This window comes from Stegostoma tigrinum, chromosome 21, assembly GCF_030684315.1.
Source record: "Stegostoma tigrinum isolate sSteTig4 chromosome 21, sSteTig4.hap1, whole genome shotgun sequence".
Classification (NCBI taxonomy): Eukaryota; Metazoa; Chordata; class Chondrichthyes; order Orectolobiformes; family Stegostomatidae; genus Stegostoma; species Stegostoma tigrinum.
The window spans coordinates 12259190-12275039 of NC_081374.1; the positions used below are offsets into that span (position 1 = coordinate 12259190).

The 15850-nt window shown below is 44.7% G+C and overlaps 1 protein-coding gene across 1 annotated transcript in view; it reads left to right on the forward strand.

Moving 5' to 3' along the window:
- The window catches only part of LOC125462660 (uncharacterized), a 45290-nt gene that overhangs the window by 12982 nt on the left and 16458 nt on the right, over positions 1 to 15850 (forward strand). Inside the window, exons 4-6 of the mRNA XM_059653212.1 lie at positions 2709 to 2839; positions 6277 to 6329; positions 9891 to 10108. Of these exons, the coding sequence (XP_059509195.1) occupies positions 2709 to 2839; positions 6277 to 6329; positions 9891 to 10108 (402 nt within the window). The remainder of the gene's footprint in view (positions 1 to 2708; positions 2840 to 6276; positions 6330 to 9890; positions 10109 to 15850) is intronic.

A 15850-nucleotide genomic window follows, 5' to 3' on the forward strand; every position in this document is an offset into this window, starting at 1 on the left:
TCACCTGGAAGGACTGTTTACAGCCTTGAATGGAGGTGGTCTGCGGGCAGCTGTTGCATCTTTTACGGTTCCAGGGCAAGGCACTGGACGGGTTGGAGTGGTCGGTGGGGAATGTGGCGCGAACTAAGGAGTGGTGAAGGGAATGGTCCTTGCAGAATGTAGAGAGGGGTGGGGAGTAGAAGATGTTCCAGGTGGTGGGGTCTGATTGGAGTTGGCAGAAGTGTTTGAGGATGATATGTTGGACGCAGAGGCTGGTGGAGAGGAAAGTGAAGGCAAGGGGTGCCTATCTTTATTAAGTTTATTAACCTTCATTAAGGTTGCCCGTGGGCATTCGCACTGCCCCCAGCTAAGCCTGCCTGTTTGTAAGTTATGTCGAACAGTCCCTCTTCAGTACATATACCAGTACTGCTCCCCAGCTCTTCCACCGATACATCAATGACTGCATCGGAGCTGCATCTCCGTTTCCATTTCTGGTGACAGCTTGCATACCAACATTTACTATAAACCCACAGACACCCATAGCTACCTAGACCACACCTCTTCCCACCCTGTATCCTTCAAATACTCCATCCCGTTTTCCCAATTCCTCCATTTCCATTGCATCTGCTCTGACGAGGAGATGTTCCACTCTCAAGCATCCCAGATGTCTGCCTTTTTCAAACAACACTCTTTACCCCCATCTGTAATCTAGACAGTCCTCCACCACACCTCTTCCATTTCCCACTCCACAGATCTTAACCACAGACACTCACCCCTCACGTTCACTTTCCACCCCACCAACCTCCACATCCAACATATCATCCACAAACACTTCTGCCAACTCCAATTAGACCCCGCCACCTAGAACATCTACCACCCCTAGCCCTCTCTGCCAACCACGAGAACCATTCCCTTCGCCACTCCTTAGTTTGCACCCATCTCCAACCCGCCCAGTACCTTCCCCTGTAACCGTACAATCTGCAACACCCACCCACAGACCACCTCCCTCACCTCCATTCAAGGCCCTAAACGGCCCTTCCAGGTGAGTCAGAGCTTCACCTGCATGTCCTCCAACCCTAATCTATTGCATCCGGTGCTCCTGATGTGGTCTTCTCTACATGGGTGGGATCAAATGTACACTAGATGATCATTTTGCTGAGCCTGGCCTGCAAAAGCTGACTTAACCTCCCGGTCACCACCTATTTCAGCTCCCTGTCCCACTCGCCATCTGACAGTTCCATTCTTGGCCTCCTCTAGTGTCGCAGTGACTCAATGCAAATTTGAAGAACAAGACATTATCTTCTGCCTGGGTACCCTACAGCTTGAAGGACTCAATATTGAATTCTCCAATTTCAAATAGACTTCCCACTCATCTCGTGCCTCCCCTTCCAGCCCCACCTCCTCCCTTCCATTCCACTTACTGACCCTCCCTTCCAGCCACCAACTGGAGTCATCCCTCCCACAGACCAACCACCAGTGTCCATTTATCACCATCATTCTACCTCCACCCTTTCCCCTTCTCTCTTTATCTGTAGCTTCCCCTACCCCCACCTCCAGTCCTAAAGAAGGGTAATACCTGAAACATTGACTGCCTGGCCTGTTGTGTTCTTGCACCCTCCTGTTTGTCGATCAAGGGTTGTAACGGCCTACTCCTGCTACTATCTTCTATGTTCCTACAGTCTATGTCAGCTAAGCTTCAGCTCATCTGTCAGTTTTTGGAATAATTTGAGTTTCTCACAGCATAGAAAGCTTGTTTTTAAGTTAAAACTGAAAAATAAAGTTAACACCATTCGCAAACATTTTAACTTCCTGTTTTACTTGAGAATTACTCAACACATCCAAAACTATGTCTCTCAACTTCTCAAAGTCAAACCCAGCAGACAGGAAACATGTGAATACGATTTCAAGCCTTACCAAAACTGCTTCCTCATAGAATTATAGAACCCCTACACTGCAGAAAGAGGCCAATCAGCCCATCGAGTCTGCAAACAGCCTTCCAAGGAGCATCCCACCCAAACCCAGCCCCAACCTTATCCCCGTAACTCCACATTTGCTATGGCTAGTCCACCCAGCCTGCACATCCCTAAATGCCATGAACAATTTAGCATGAACAATCCACCTCGTGCACATTTTTGGACTGTGGGAGTAAACCCAGCAGAAGCCCACAGAGACACGGTGTAAACATGCAAACTCCACACAGATAGTCACCCAAGGCTAGAAGCAATGAGTTGAACAAACTGCCCCTTTTTTTAAATGCTATGAGATCATTGATTCATTATTGTCAGTGGGCATCACTCTTAGAACTTCTGGGAGGCCACAGCACTCTATCTACAATGACGCTTGAATTTACAAGCTGCTACCTCAAAGATATTATCAACTATACCTGGATATTCACTTGGACTGTGGTCATCCCAAGATCAAATTTCCTGAATCCACTGTGTGTGCTGGTTAACAAGAATTTAACCTGTTTATGTGAAATTCCTATTTTAACAAAAGTATGCATTTGCTTTTGCAAAACATTTGTTCACAAGACAGGCAAAGATATTTAGTGGGAACATGCTAACTGCTCATGTAATCATTCTTGCATCATATAATAAATGTCATAGCATTCCCTTAAATGCTGTAATAACGAATAGATGCTTACTCCTTATTCTATTTAGGGCTGCAGATGTGGTAATGTTAAAATGTGTTTCTCATTATGCTCCATGTATCTTGATTGTATTTTGCAGTGAAGAAAATCTCCCATTGGATCTTATGGCGTCATGGCAAGTTATTCTAGTCGTTGTGGTACTGATCATCATCGTTCTGCTCGCTGCTGCTGTTATTCTTTACGTAAAATTAAAACAGCAGAAGAAAAGTGGTATGTTCAGTCTGGCAGAAAATCTAAAAGATTTGTTTAAAACATCCATGAAAATGAATTTGCATTTCTTTATTTAAAAGCAGCAAAGTTACAGTTTGAGGCCAGAGATTGCTGCTTCCTGACAGACCTGTGCTATTCCCTGCATCACCATTTAAACTAAATTGTTCATGGTGTTTAGGGATGTGCAGTTAAACTGTATAAACACAAGGGAATGAAACTCAAAGGTCAGGCAACATAGACAATTAGCATTATTAGCTAAATGCCTGTTTCACAAATAGAAGCCAGACTTGGACCCCCAAAATTATTTATAAAGTTTGTAAAGTTTGGAGTATAGACAGATGAGGGAGGATCGAATTGAAACTTTTAGAATACTGAATGGCCTGGACAGAGTGGATGTTGGGAAGATGCTTCCATTGGTAGGAGAGTCTAAGGCCCGAGGGCACAGCTTTAGAGTAAACGGAAGACGTTTTAGAACAGAGATAAGGAGAAATTTCTTCAGCCAGTTAGTGGTGAATCCATGGGATTCACTGCCACAGAAGGTTGTGGAGGCCAGGTCATTGAGTACAGTGAAGACTGAAATAGATAAATAGGCTCTGGATTATTAAAGGGATTAAGGGTTGCTGGGAGAAAGCAGGAGAATGGGGTTGAGGAACTTATCAGCCATGATTGAATGGCAGAGCAGACTCAATGGGCCGAATAGCCTAATTTCTGCTCCTGTGTCTTATGGACTTAAAGTGGGGAAATCAAATGACTTATCACTGTAATCTCGGCTAATATAGGTGTTCTTGTCTGGAGCAGCAAATTGATCTCAATGGTTTAAGGATATTACAAGGAAAGCATACGTTGGCAAGGTAGCAGATGATAGGATTGGGCCTTCAGTTCTGAGGAAGGGTCACCGGACCCAAAACATTAACACTGATTTTTTACTTCACAGATGCTGCCAGACCTGCTGAGCTTTTCCAGCAACTTTGTTTCTGGTCCTTACTCTGATGCCTTCAACAACTGAATTACTTGATTTGATTTGATTTTTTTGAATTATTGTAGTAACATGTACCTAAGTACAGTGAAAAGCTTTGTTTTGCAAGAAGTATAGGCAGATCATAGCAAACAAGGACGTACAGAGCATAGGATGCTTAAACAGAGAGAGGCGTACAAGGTTATGGTTACATAGGAGGAGCAAAAAGCAAGATCAACATTAGCAAGATCGACTATTATTCGAAGTTACAGAAGTCTATTCAACAGTCTAATAACAGCAGGGCAAAGCTGTTCTTGAACCTGTTGGTACATGTGTTCAAGCTTTTGTATCTTCTGCCTGACAGAAGAGGTTGCAGGAGAGCATTACCGGGATGGGATGGGTCTTTGATGATGTTGGCAGCCTTTCCACAACAACAAGAAGTGTAAATGGAGTCCATGGATGGGAAGTCAGCAAACTGTACATTCAGTGCCAGAAACTGAGTATTTGAGCCAGATATTGAAGGCAGCTGGGAAAAGAGAAGTGGCATGTCAGCAATAGCCAACAATCGACAGAAGACAAGGGAGATTGGCGAGCAAATTAACAAATGAGAATGTCTGCCTAACAGGAGAAGGAAAATCAGCTATGCACAAATAAAAATAGTTGGGCTACTTCCAACAACATTTTACCTTTGACTGATACCAGCGAGGAAACCATAGCATTTGTTTTACATTGTTTTAATTCAAAAGATGATCTGGATTTTGTAGACAGTAGTGAAGTGATGATATCACTGCTGACATTCAAAAAAGCTGCCCGGATCTCATTATCTCATTGCTAATTTCATTCTGATACCAACTCTTCAGGTAATCCAATATCTGGTATGCATAATTCTATCACAGCAGCACGGTGGCTCAGTGGTTAGCACTGCAGCCTCACAGCGCCAGGGACCCTGGTTCGATTCCAGCCTCGGGCAACTGTCTGCGTGGGTTTCCTCCGGGTGCTCCGGTTTCCTCCCACAGTCCAAAGATGTGCAGGCTAGGTGGATTGGCCATGCTAAATTGCCCATAGTGTTCAGGGGTGTGTGGGTTATTGGGGGATGGGTCGGGGTGGGAGGCTTCAAGGGGTGGTCTGGACTTGTTGGGCCGAAGGGCCTGTTTCCACACTGTAGGGAATCTTATCAGACAGCCTAAAAAATTTAAAGGTTTCTCATAGATGGCAAAAAATGTATTTTATCATTTACTTTCTATAATTTTATAGAAAAAAAATACTTGGACATGTGCATGTGATTAAGTCAGAACCTGAAAATTGATAAAATGTTGTATTTTAAAAATCTATGGACTCTTTAAAATAGAATGCAGAAAGTTCACATGCCATAAATATAAAATTGTTCTTTCAGGGCTAGAAAGATTGATCAACAATAGTTATTTAATGTGCTGTTAAAAATTCTTCTTTCATAAAGGCATAATTTTTCAAGATACTTATTGTAATTAATTGTATGAGATATGAAAATTGGCATCAATCAGTGTTGTCTAATTGATTTCCATTTATCAGGGCCTCAATAGCGCACCCTGTGGAAGAACAGATCATAAGCGGCATGGTGCCTCACAGCTTCAGGGACCCGGTTTCGATTCTACCCTCAGGCAACTGTCTGTGTGGAGTTTGCACATTCTCCTCATGTCTGCATGGGTTTCCTCTGTGTGCTCTGGTTTCCTCCCACAGTCCAAAAATGTGCAGGGTAGGTGGATTGGTCATGCTAAATTTTTGCCCATAGTGCCCAGGGATGTTTAGGTTAGATTGGTTAGACATGGGAAATTAGGGGAATGGGCCTGGGGGGGATGCTCTTCAGAGGGACAGTGTGGATTTGTTGGGTTAAATGGCCTGTTTCCACACTGTAGGGATTCTTTGATCTTCTATGATTATCACTACGAGCAACTCTATAAATTTCCACGTTTAACACATTTGTTCAGATAATAGAGGCTGCTGTCATTTTCACACAGCAATGTTGATGCCTTCACTGAAATAACAACTGAATACTGTAGGCCCGTACAAGGAGCTTCAAAGCTGACGGAGAAGCAGGGAGAGAGGGAGATGGACAATGATATTTTGCACGAGTATTACTAATATCTCACAAGTGACTAATTAATGAATCAATTACAATACATTTGAAACCAATGAATTCTGTAACTGAACACAGCCTCCGGATGGCATGATAAGAAACTATAATTCTTTAAGCTATCTTACAGAGGAATAAAATCTCTGCGGAGCCCGGTAGCTGGTGAAGCATAAATTCAGTGAATTAACAAACTGGAATTGAAACATGGATTGTTGTAAAAATGTATCTAGTCACTGATGTCCTTTGGGCCTGGTCAATATGTGCCCTCCAGAGTGGCCAGGTAAACCATACAGTTCAATGCATTGTCAGCAACACCCACATCTAGAGAGGAAAAAAAATGTAAAATGCTCCTATTATAATTTTATTTTTCAGTCACAGTTGAACGGAATGCAGCTGGCTTTGGTAGTCTTGCTTCCTCCGTCACGGTAAGAAGATTCTATGTCAAGCTCACATGATGACAAAAGGTCCAAGGCAACATTTGATAACTCTGATTGGATACAGCATGGCATGACAATCTGACTACATGACACTCGCACACGTGACCACTGATCACATGATGCTTAATTGCAAACATTAGTGCATTTACTTCAAAAAGGTCAGGTCACCTAGAGTTGCTCCTGGATGAGCCACTGTCTCACAGAGAGAACTGAAAGGTCACAAGTGCACTGATGGTAAGGAAACATAGGGGTCAAAGATGAAGAAGCAATTTGTGGAGGGGAATCCAAATGGGAGGACCTGTTGTTTCAACATTAGCTAGAAGCGAATCATTGGAGAAGTGTTGGTAACTCATATTAATGTTCTGATGAAGAGTCATCTGGACTCGAAACTTAGCTTGCTTTCTCCCCATGGCCCACTGTCATTTCCGGTAACAAGGTGTAGCGCTGGATGAACACAGCAGGCCACGCAGCATCAGAGGAGCAGAAAAGCTGACGTTTCGGGCCTAGAGCCTTCTGAAAAAGTGATCTCCAGCATTTTTTTCTGTTCTCAGTTAATGCTAGTAACATTCAGGTTCCCCTTGTAAGTGAAAGCCATAAAATAATCATTGATAGTCCTAAAATAATTGGCATTATTAGGTGTGACACCATAATATCTTGGCTATGACTAGTCATAATCCTCAACCCACCAATATTCACCCTGAAACCACAGATGGATTCCTGTTGTTGAAAAAGATGCAGCCAGGCTCCCGCTTTTAACAGACATGCTCTGTCCCATAGGAACATAGAAACACTGGAACAGGAGTGGCCTATTCAGCTACCATTCAATACAATCATGGCTGATTAATTTTTTAATATCTTGTCTGTATAACCCTACATGTTGTTGGTAAGCAGAAATCTGTCAATCTCTACCTTAAACATTAGACAATAGACAATACGTGCAGGAGTAGGCCATTCTGCTCTTTGAGCTAGCACCACCATTCGTTACGATCATGGCTGATTATCCACAATCAGTATCCTGTTCAAATATTGTCAAATATTGAACTCCCACAGTCCCATGTTGTAGAGAATTCCAAAGGGTAAAAACCCTCTGAGTAAACCCTTCACCCAGAGATTTGTGAGCGTATGGAATAGTTTACCAGTGGTAGTCGTGGAAGTGGAGTCATTAGTGACACTTAAGCGACTGCTGGACAAGCACATGGACTGCAGTGAATTGAGGGGAATGTAGGTGAGGTTATTTTATTTTTGGATTAGGATTATTCCATGGCACAACATCATGGGCCGAAGGGCCTGTACTGTGCTGTACTTTTCTATGTTCTAAAATCATTTCTCCTTGTATTGGACCTAAATGTATTTCTCCTTATTTTTAATTTGTTTCCTTTGGTTTTGGACCGCCAGGCCAGAGGAAACATTTGACCTGCATCTACTCAGTCTATCCATTCAAGTATTTTATCAGTTTCAAAGAGATCATATCTCATTCTTTGAAACTTTTGGGAATATGGGCACAGTATGCCCAATCTCTCTTCATAGGATATTCCTGCCATCCCAGAAGCAAATCCAGTGAACTGTCACTGCACTCCCTTTATAGAGTTAAGGAGAGGGAAATGACACAAAGTACTCTGGGTGTACTTAACCAAGTTCCCATACAATTGAATTAAGACTTTACTACTCCCGTGCTCAAATCCTCTTGCAATAAAGGCTAACATTTGATTAGCCTTTCTAATAAATTGCTGTAGTCTTCTTAGAACTTGGTTCAATTTTTCTAGCTCCTTGTCAAGGAATTAAGAATGAGCTGTATACATCAGTCAGAGCTGACCTTTAGTTAGGCTTCACATAACAAAACCAACCATATCAAATTCACCTGAAGTGAGCAGAGAGATTGCAAATGGGAAAAGGAGGTTAACACAATCCTCACAGGATGGCCAAATTATCAGGTTTATTCAAGAGGTTCCATAAATGCACAGGGAAAAGCTAGAGCATCTGCGCAGCCCCCAGCCATCTGCATTGCCACACACTCCCAGGGCTGGGTTTGAGCAATTAGCTGTCATGAAGGAGCGAGTGACTTCTGAGTTTACTTATTTGGAATCTTAGAATTTTGCAATATAGAGGGAGGTCATTGGGCCCATTGTGTCTGTACCAGCTCCTGGAAGAGCTATCCAGCTAGTCCGAATTTCCAGCCCTATCCCTGCAGCCCTCTGAATTCATCACTTTCAAATATATATCCAGTATATGTAGTGAGTGCACATTCCTGGGAGCCAATAAATGGCATCCTTATTGGCTGAGTTTAAGGTGATTAGTCTGTCACTTAGTCTGTAGAGGGACACCCCTCGATAAGGTACAGCCTTGTTAATTTTTCTGTCCACAAGCGCATGCAGGGTTTCTTCTGAGGGCCCAATGGTGGAGATTGACTGGCTGTCCAGGGCCTCATCTTCTCCTGAACCTGTTGAACAAGGATCATGGTGACGTTAATAGTTCAAAGCCTACCATGTGATTGATGTAGTGAAAGACACAGGGGCCATGAAGAATGGATGCTTGAAACAGGGTTGTAAGAAGTGAAGACCATCATTGATTTGGTGCAGGAGTCTGAGTCCAGGAGGGGAGGGAGTTTGGGGTGCATGTGTCAGTTTACAATAAAATCTGAGTGGAATTTATCCCTGTTCTGTGGTGAGTTTGATGGTGGGGGGGGCACTTAACCATGAAGGAGAGAGGGAGGTGGGGACTGCCATTTTCCTGCCTCCCCTCCTTGATGAAATGCATGGTAGTCAGTCCCAAGGTTGACGCCATCACCAGGCAATGTCACTCTCAGGGTTTAAGCCAACAATGGGCCATGCATGGCTCTCTCAGGCCCCCAGAGAGGGCCCTCAGTTAAAGACAATCAGTGTCTTTGAGGACCTGATACAGGCAGTGGTGGAAGGGCAGCTGTGACCCACTGCACACCCACACTCTGCACTGCACCCCTTCCTCGCCATAGCTCCAAGCCCCGTTCTCCATGAACCTTCGCTCTCTAGTTGCCTGGGTGCAAAGACCTTACTGGACCTGGTGTGTCATACCACCACCTCCCAGCCGACGCTGCTGCTCACAGGAGCTGCCAGTCCACGATGACCCCCCAAAGTAAGTACCTGAGTGGTACTTAATGATTTTTCTGAAGAAGGGTCTTGACCCGAAACGTCAGCTTTCCTGCTCCTCTAATGCTGCTTTGCCTGCTGTGTTTATCCATGTTATCTCAGATTCTCCAGCATCGGCAGTTCCTACCATCTCAGTACTTAATGCAGCTGGCTTTGCCTAAAAGACAGGTGGAGGGGGCACTCTTGTGGCACAGTGGTAATGCCCCTACCCCTAGACCAGAAGGCTAAGTCCCCAACCTGCCCCAGAGTTGTGTAATAACATCTCTGAGCACAGAGATAGAAACACAGATTAAATAGGGGGTGGCCTAGCTGGCTAATTAGCCTTTGGGCAAGACCACTGTCCCCACATTTAAATACCCCTCTAGGATCTGATTAACATTGTTCCATTATTGCATTAACAGTTTCCCTTTTGTCTTGGTTTCCTCAGGAGGATACAACTGTGATGTATTCCACTGTGAAAGTGGTACCCAAAGCTGACTTGGAAAGTACTTACATTAACCTGCAGGATCTTCAATGTCAAGGAACAGCTAAAGACCAAAGTTCTTCAGACTCTGTAGAATATTCCACGATTGTCTTCAGATCACAACGAAATAATCCAAAAGAGGAGCCACGTGTGCTTTCTCCAGGCAATGTCAACAATATGTCGTAACTTCGAATTCAAACGAACCCCACTATACAATTTCTCAATAAGTTCGTACATATGAACTTACTGTTGTTTTAAAGCTATTTTTTGATAGATCTATTGAGTCATTCTGTTGAAAGATTACAGCATTGGCCCTCAACACAGACTTGACTTCATTATTTCCCTTTTGAAATTTGCCATTATCATCTAAAATAAATACATCGTGCAGCCATAAAACACAAACATTCTCTTGCAAAGAGTCAGCCTGACTTGAGGCTTTGTTTGAAGTATACTTAGCCATGTCAGTTAAGAGGCTGTAGATATTCTAACGCTGGTTTCTTATGTTACTGAAGACTTTCCCTGTCTATTCCAGAAGTGCTCTCATTTCCTTATACTTTTGTTAACTTTGATGCTTGAAGTGTGGCAGCTAGCAAACAGAAACATTTAAAGACATGAGACATATAGTTTTATTCTTTTATCAGTTGTAACTTTGGTGGAAATTATTTGACCACATCTGTTTTGTTTCATGGATGTGTAAATAAGTTGTCTATAGAATTAAAATAAATACCGATACTGACTGCAAATGTGAAACCAGATATAAAGTATTGACACAAAAATAATTGTCTACTTCTGTGCACATCATTTGGGAGGTATTTCCCATTAACCTCTTCAAACATGTTATTGAATAACTCTGGAACAGACGTGACTTGAACCTGAACCTTCTGGTTCAAAGGTATAGGCATTACAATTTTGCTACAAGAATCTCCATACTTACAGATCTCAGCTCCAACAGATGAGCTATCGACGGGGAGTCACCACAAGTCCACTTTAGTGTTGGGTCTTCTACAATATTAAATAAGAAACTGACCCAATAGCCTTTATTGCCACATGCACTCGAGTGAATGCAGTGAAATGTTTGTAATGCCACCTATTTGGCGCTATCTTACACACACGGTTCCTAGGTACAGATAGCTTAATGTTGTTAGAGTTGAAAGAGTAAAAGAAAGACTGGCACGGGAATACAAAATTTAAGAAGTCCGCAATGGGAATAAAAGGTATCTTTGAAATACTCAATTTATTCTCCTTCTCACTGACGCTGTCTACACCAGGCTTCACTGCCTTCACGTGCCGTCCTTCCTCCCGGACTCGTCTCCCCCACCGGCCTGGGCTCAATCTGCTCCCTATCGGGCCCCAATCCCCAACTCGGATCCCAGCTGAGCCCGTGCTCCGGCCGCAACTCGCTCCCAGGACTCGCCTCCCTAGTGCGCCCAGGCTTGGTCTGCTCCCACTCCGGGCTCTGGCTGTGACTCACTTGCCATGCTGGCCTGGTCTCGGACTTGACTCCCACTCTGGGCTGGACTCAGACTCGCGACCAACCTCCATTCCCGCCAGGTAAGGTCGTTTAAGAAGTTAAAATTTGTTGGGGGAGGTCGAGGAGAAAAACTGCAGTAAATGACAAGAAAAGGAATTGGCAGGTAGAGGAGTTCCAGCTGATGTGTTTTACTCTGCTCCTGATGAGAACAGTCCCACTTTTTCCAAAAAAGTATTTCTGTATAACTTTGCATTCATATTTCTAACGTCTTATAGACAGCACATTATTCCTTGGGTAAAGATAATGAACTGTGCACTGAGTGCCAATCACACTATGAAAACATAGATAATAAAATGTGAGGCTGGATGAACACAGCAGGCCAAGCAGCATCTCAGGAGCACAAAAACTGACGTTTCGGGCCTAGACCCTTCATCAGAGAGGGGGATGGGGGGAGGGAACTGGAATAAATAGGGAGAGAGGGGGAGGCAGACCGAAGATGGAGAGTAAAGAAGATAGGTGGAGAGAGTGTAGGTGGGGAGGTAGGGAGGGGATAGGTCAGTCCAGGGAAGACGGACAGGTCAAGGTGGTGGGATGAGGTTAGTACGTAGATGGGGGTGCGGCTTGGGGTGGGAGGAAGGGATGGGTGAGAGGAAGAACCGGTTAGGGAGGCAGAGACAGGTCGGACTGGTTTTGGGATGCAGTGGGTGGGGTGGAAGAGCTGGGCTGGTTGTGTGGTGCAGTGGGGGGAGGGGACGAACTGGGCTGGTTTAGGGATGCAGTAGGGGAAGGGGAGATTTTGAAACTGGTGAAGTCCACATTGATACCATTGGGCTGCAGGGTTCCCAGGCGGAATATGAGTTGCTGATCCTGCAACCTTCGGGTGGCATCATTGTGGCAGTGCAGGAGGCCCATGATGGACATGTCATCTAAAGAATGGGAGGGGGAGTGGAAATGGTTTGCGACTGGGAGGTGCAGTTGTGTGTTGTGAACTGAGCGGAGGTGTTCTGCAAAGTGGCCCCCAAGCCTCCGCTTGGTTTCCCCAATGTAGAGGAAGCCGCACCGGGTACAGTGGATGCAGTATACCACATTGGCAGATGTGCAGGTGAACCTCTGCTTAATGTGGAATGTCATCTTGGGGCCTGGGATAGGGGTGAGGGAGGAGGTGTGGGGGCAAGTGTAGCATTTCCTGCGGTTGCAGGGGAAGGTGCCGGGTGTGGTGGGGTTGGAGGGCAGTGTGGAGCGAACAAGGGAGTCACGGAGAGAGTGGTCTCTCCGGAAAGCAGACCGGGGTGGGGATGGAAAAATGTCTTGGGTGGTGGGGTCGGATTGTAAATGGCGGAAGTGTCGGAGGATGATGCGTTGTATCCGGAGGTTAGTAGGGTGGTGTGTGAGAACGAGGGGGATCCTCTTAGGGCGGTTGTGGCGGGGGCGGGGTGTGAGGGATGTGTTGCGGGAAATGCGGGAAACAATGTGTTTAACAAGGGGATAGGAGCAGCAGATTGATAATCTCTGCCCATCTTCTGATGGGAATATGCACACCATACCATTAGTTATTTTCGTATTTCTGTTCCTTTCTGGAATTGGATATCCAGATACAACAATCTTAACTGTGGCCTAACCCCACTGTCTGTGAGAACGGTCACTGTAACAGTTTCCATCAGAGACTCCCTTGTCCGCTCCACACTGCCCTCCAACCCCACCACACCCAGCACCTTCCCCTGCAACCGCAGGAAGTGCTACACTTGTCCCCACACCTCCTCCCTCACCCCCATCCCAGCCCCAAGATGACATTCCACATTAAGCAGAGGTTCACCTGCACATCTGCCAATGTGGTATACTGCATCCACTGTACCCGGTGCGGCTTCCTCTACATTGGGGAAACCAAGCGGAGGCTTGGGGACTGCTTTGTAGAACACCTCCACTCGGTTCACAACAAACAACTGCACCTCCCAGTCGCAAATCATTTCCACTCCCCCTCGCATTCCTTAGACGTCATGTCCATCCTGGGTCTCCTGCAGTGCCACAATGATGCCACCTGAAAGTTGCAGGAACAGCAACTCATATTCCACTTGGGAACTCTGCAGCCCAATGGTATCAATGTGGATTTCACAAACTTCAAAATCTCCCCTTTCCCCACTGCATCCCAAAACCAGCCCAGCTCGTTCCTGACTCCCTAATCTGTTCTTCCTCCCTCCTCAAGCTGCACATCCATTTCCTACCTACTAACCTCAACCTGCACCCATGACCTGTCTATCGTCCCTGGACTGACCTATCCCCTCCGTACCTCTCCACCTACACTCACCTCTACAGGCTCCATCCCCGCCCCTTTAACTTGTTTGTCTCTCTCCACCTATTTTCTCCTCTATCTACCTTCGATCCGCCTCCCCCTCTCTCACTATTTATTTCAGAACCCTCTCGTCATCCCCCTTTTCTGATGAAGGGTCTAAGCCCGAAACGTCAGCTTTTGTACTCCTAAGATGTTGCTTGGCCTGCTGTGGTCATCCAGCTCCACACCTTCTTATCTCCATCAATAGAACTTTTTTTGTGGTCCATTGTGCCATCTAGTGATTATTTGAGAAACTGTCCAAAAAGCATGTCTTGAATGCTTTGACAACTTTAACATGTAAGTTTCTGATTAGAAAAGATTAAAGCATTTAATTGCTGAACAGGTCTCTGAAAAATATTATCTTATTTTTTAATAACAATGATTCAGACTCACACTTCCTCCATCTTTATTTTGTATCCCACATGAACAGACCTCTAAAGGGGAGAGGATGGCCAAAGATGTACAGGGTCTCCCTTCATCTAACAGTTACTTACCAGCTCAGTGGGTAAGAAACCTGAATCTCACTCGGTCAGTTAAGCACTTTAGTTACTATTAATGTTTTTTTAGGATTAATTTTCCAAGATCGAAGCAAGTTAACTGCAGAAGGCCATCAGGAGCTGATTTCCCAGCATTACATTAACTCATTAGGGTACGAGTCCATAGCTCCCTGAGAGTAGCCACGCAAGTAGATAGGGGGGGTAAAAAGGATGTACGGCTTCTTGCCCTTATTGGTCGGGGATTTGAGTACAAGAGTCAGGATGTAATGTTGCTTTATAAAAGTTTGGTTAGGCCACACGTAAAGTATTGCATTCAATTCTGATTGCCACATTACAGGAAGGATGTGGAGGTTTGGGAGAAGGTGCAGAAAAGGTTTATCAGGATGTTGCCTGGATTAGAGGGTATGAGCTATAAGGAGAGGCCAGGAAATCTCACAATGTTTTCTCTTGAGTGGCAGAGGCTGGGAGGAGACTTTGAAGAAGTTTAAAAAATGGAGATACATAGGCACAGTTGATGATTGGAATCTTCTTCCCAGGGCTGAAGACGTCTAATACGCGTGCATTTAGACTGTGAGGGGAAAGTTCAAATGAGACATGGGGGCAATTTCTTTTACCACAGAGCGTGGTAGAAGTTTGAAACGTGCTGCCAGGGGACGATGGTGGAGGCAGGCACAATAGGGGCGTTTAAGGGACTTTTAAATAAGCACACGAATATGCAAGGAATGGACGGATATTGACCAATGGCAGGCAAAAGGGATTAGTTTCATTTGATATCATGTTTGGCACAATATCGTGGGACAAAGGGCCTGTTTCTGTGCTGTACTCTTCTAAGTTCTGTGACCAGATCACCCCAACACAGTTGTTTTCCTTCAGGCTGTAAGCAGTTTTGGAGAGTGTACTTTATTTTAATAATAAATTGCTTGATGCTTATGAACATGCACCAATAAAATTTAACGATGCATCTTCTCATTTGGAGCAACAGAGGAATTGAACCGATTAAAAATTAGTTCAAGTTCCACGTAGAATGCCCTCTCCAGCATGATAAATCATAGATCTGTATGTAATAAATGAACAACATGGTTTACTGATTTCAATAAAAAGCTAATCAATGGAGGGTCTTGCAGTGTAGTGATAGTGTACCTACCTCTGAGCCAGGAGGCCCTGGCTAAAGCCCCATCTGTACCTGAGATGTTTAACTACATCTCTGAGCAGGTGCTTTAAAAGTATGTAAAATGTTGAACATCTAATACAGCACCAGAATAAGTGGCACCTGTGGAGACAACTAAAAGTCAACATTTCGACAAATCTGATGTCATGCTGCAACTGTACAAAACGCTAGTGCGGCCTCATTTGGAATATTGCGTGCAGTTCTGGACGCCCCATTACAGGAAGGATGTGGAAGCATTGGAAAAGGTGCAGAGGAGATTTACCAGGATGTTGCCTGGTCTGGAGCGCAGGCCCTATGCAGAAAGGCTGAGGGACCTGGGTCTGTTCTCATTGGAGAGAAGGAGGCTAAGAGGGGATCTAATCGACACATTCAAGATGACCAGAGGATTAGAAAGGGTGGACAATGAGAGTCTTTTTCTAAGGATGATGACTTCAGCTTGTACAAGGGGGCATAGCTACAAAT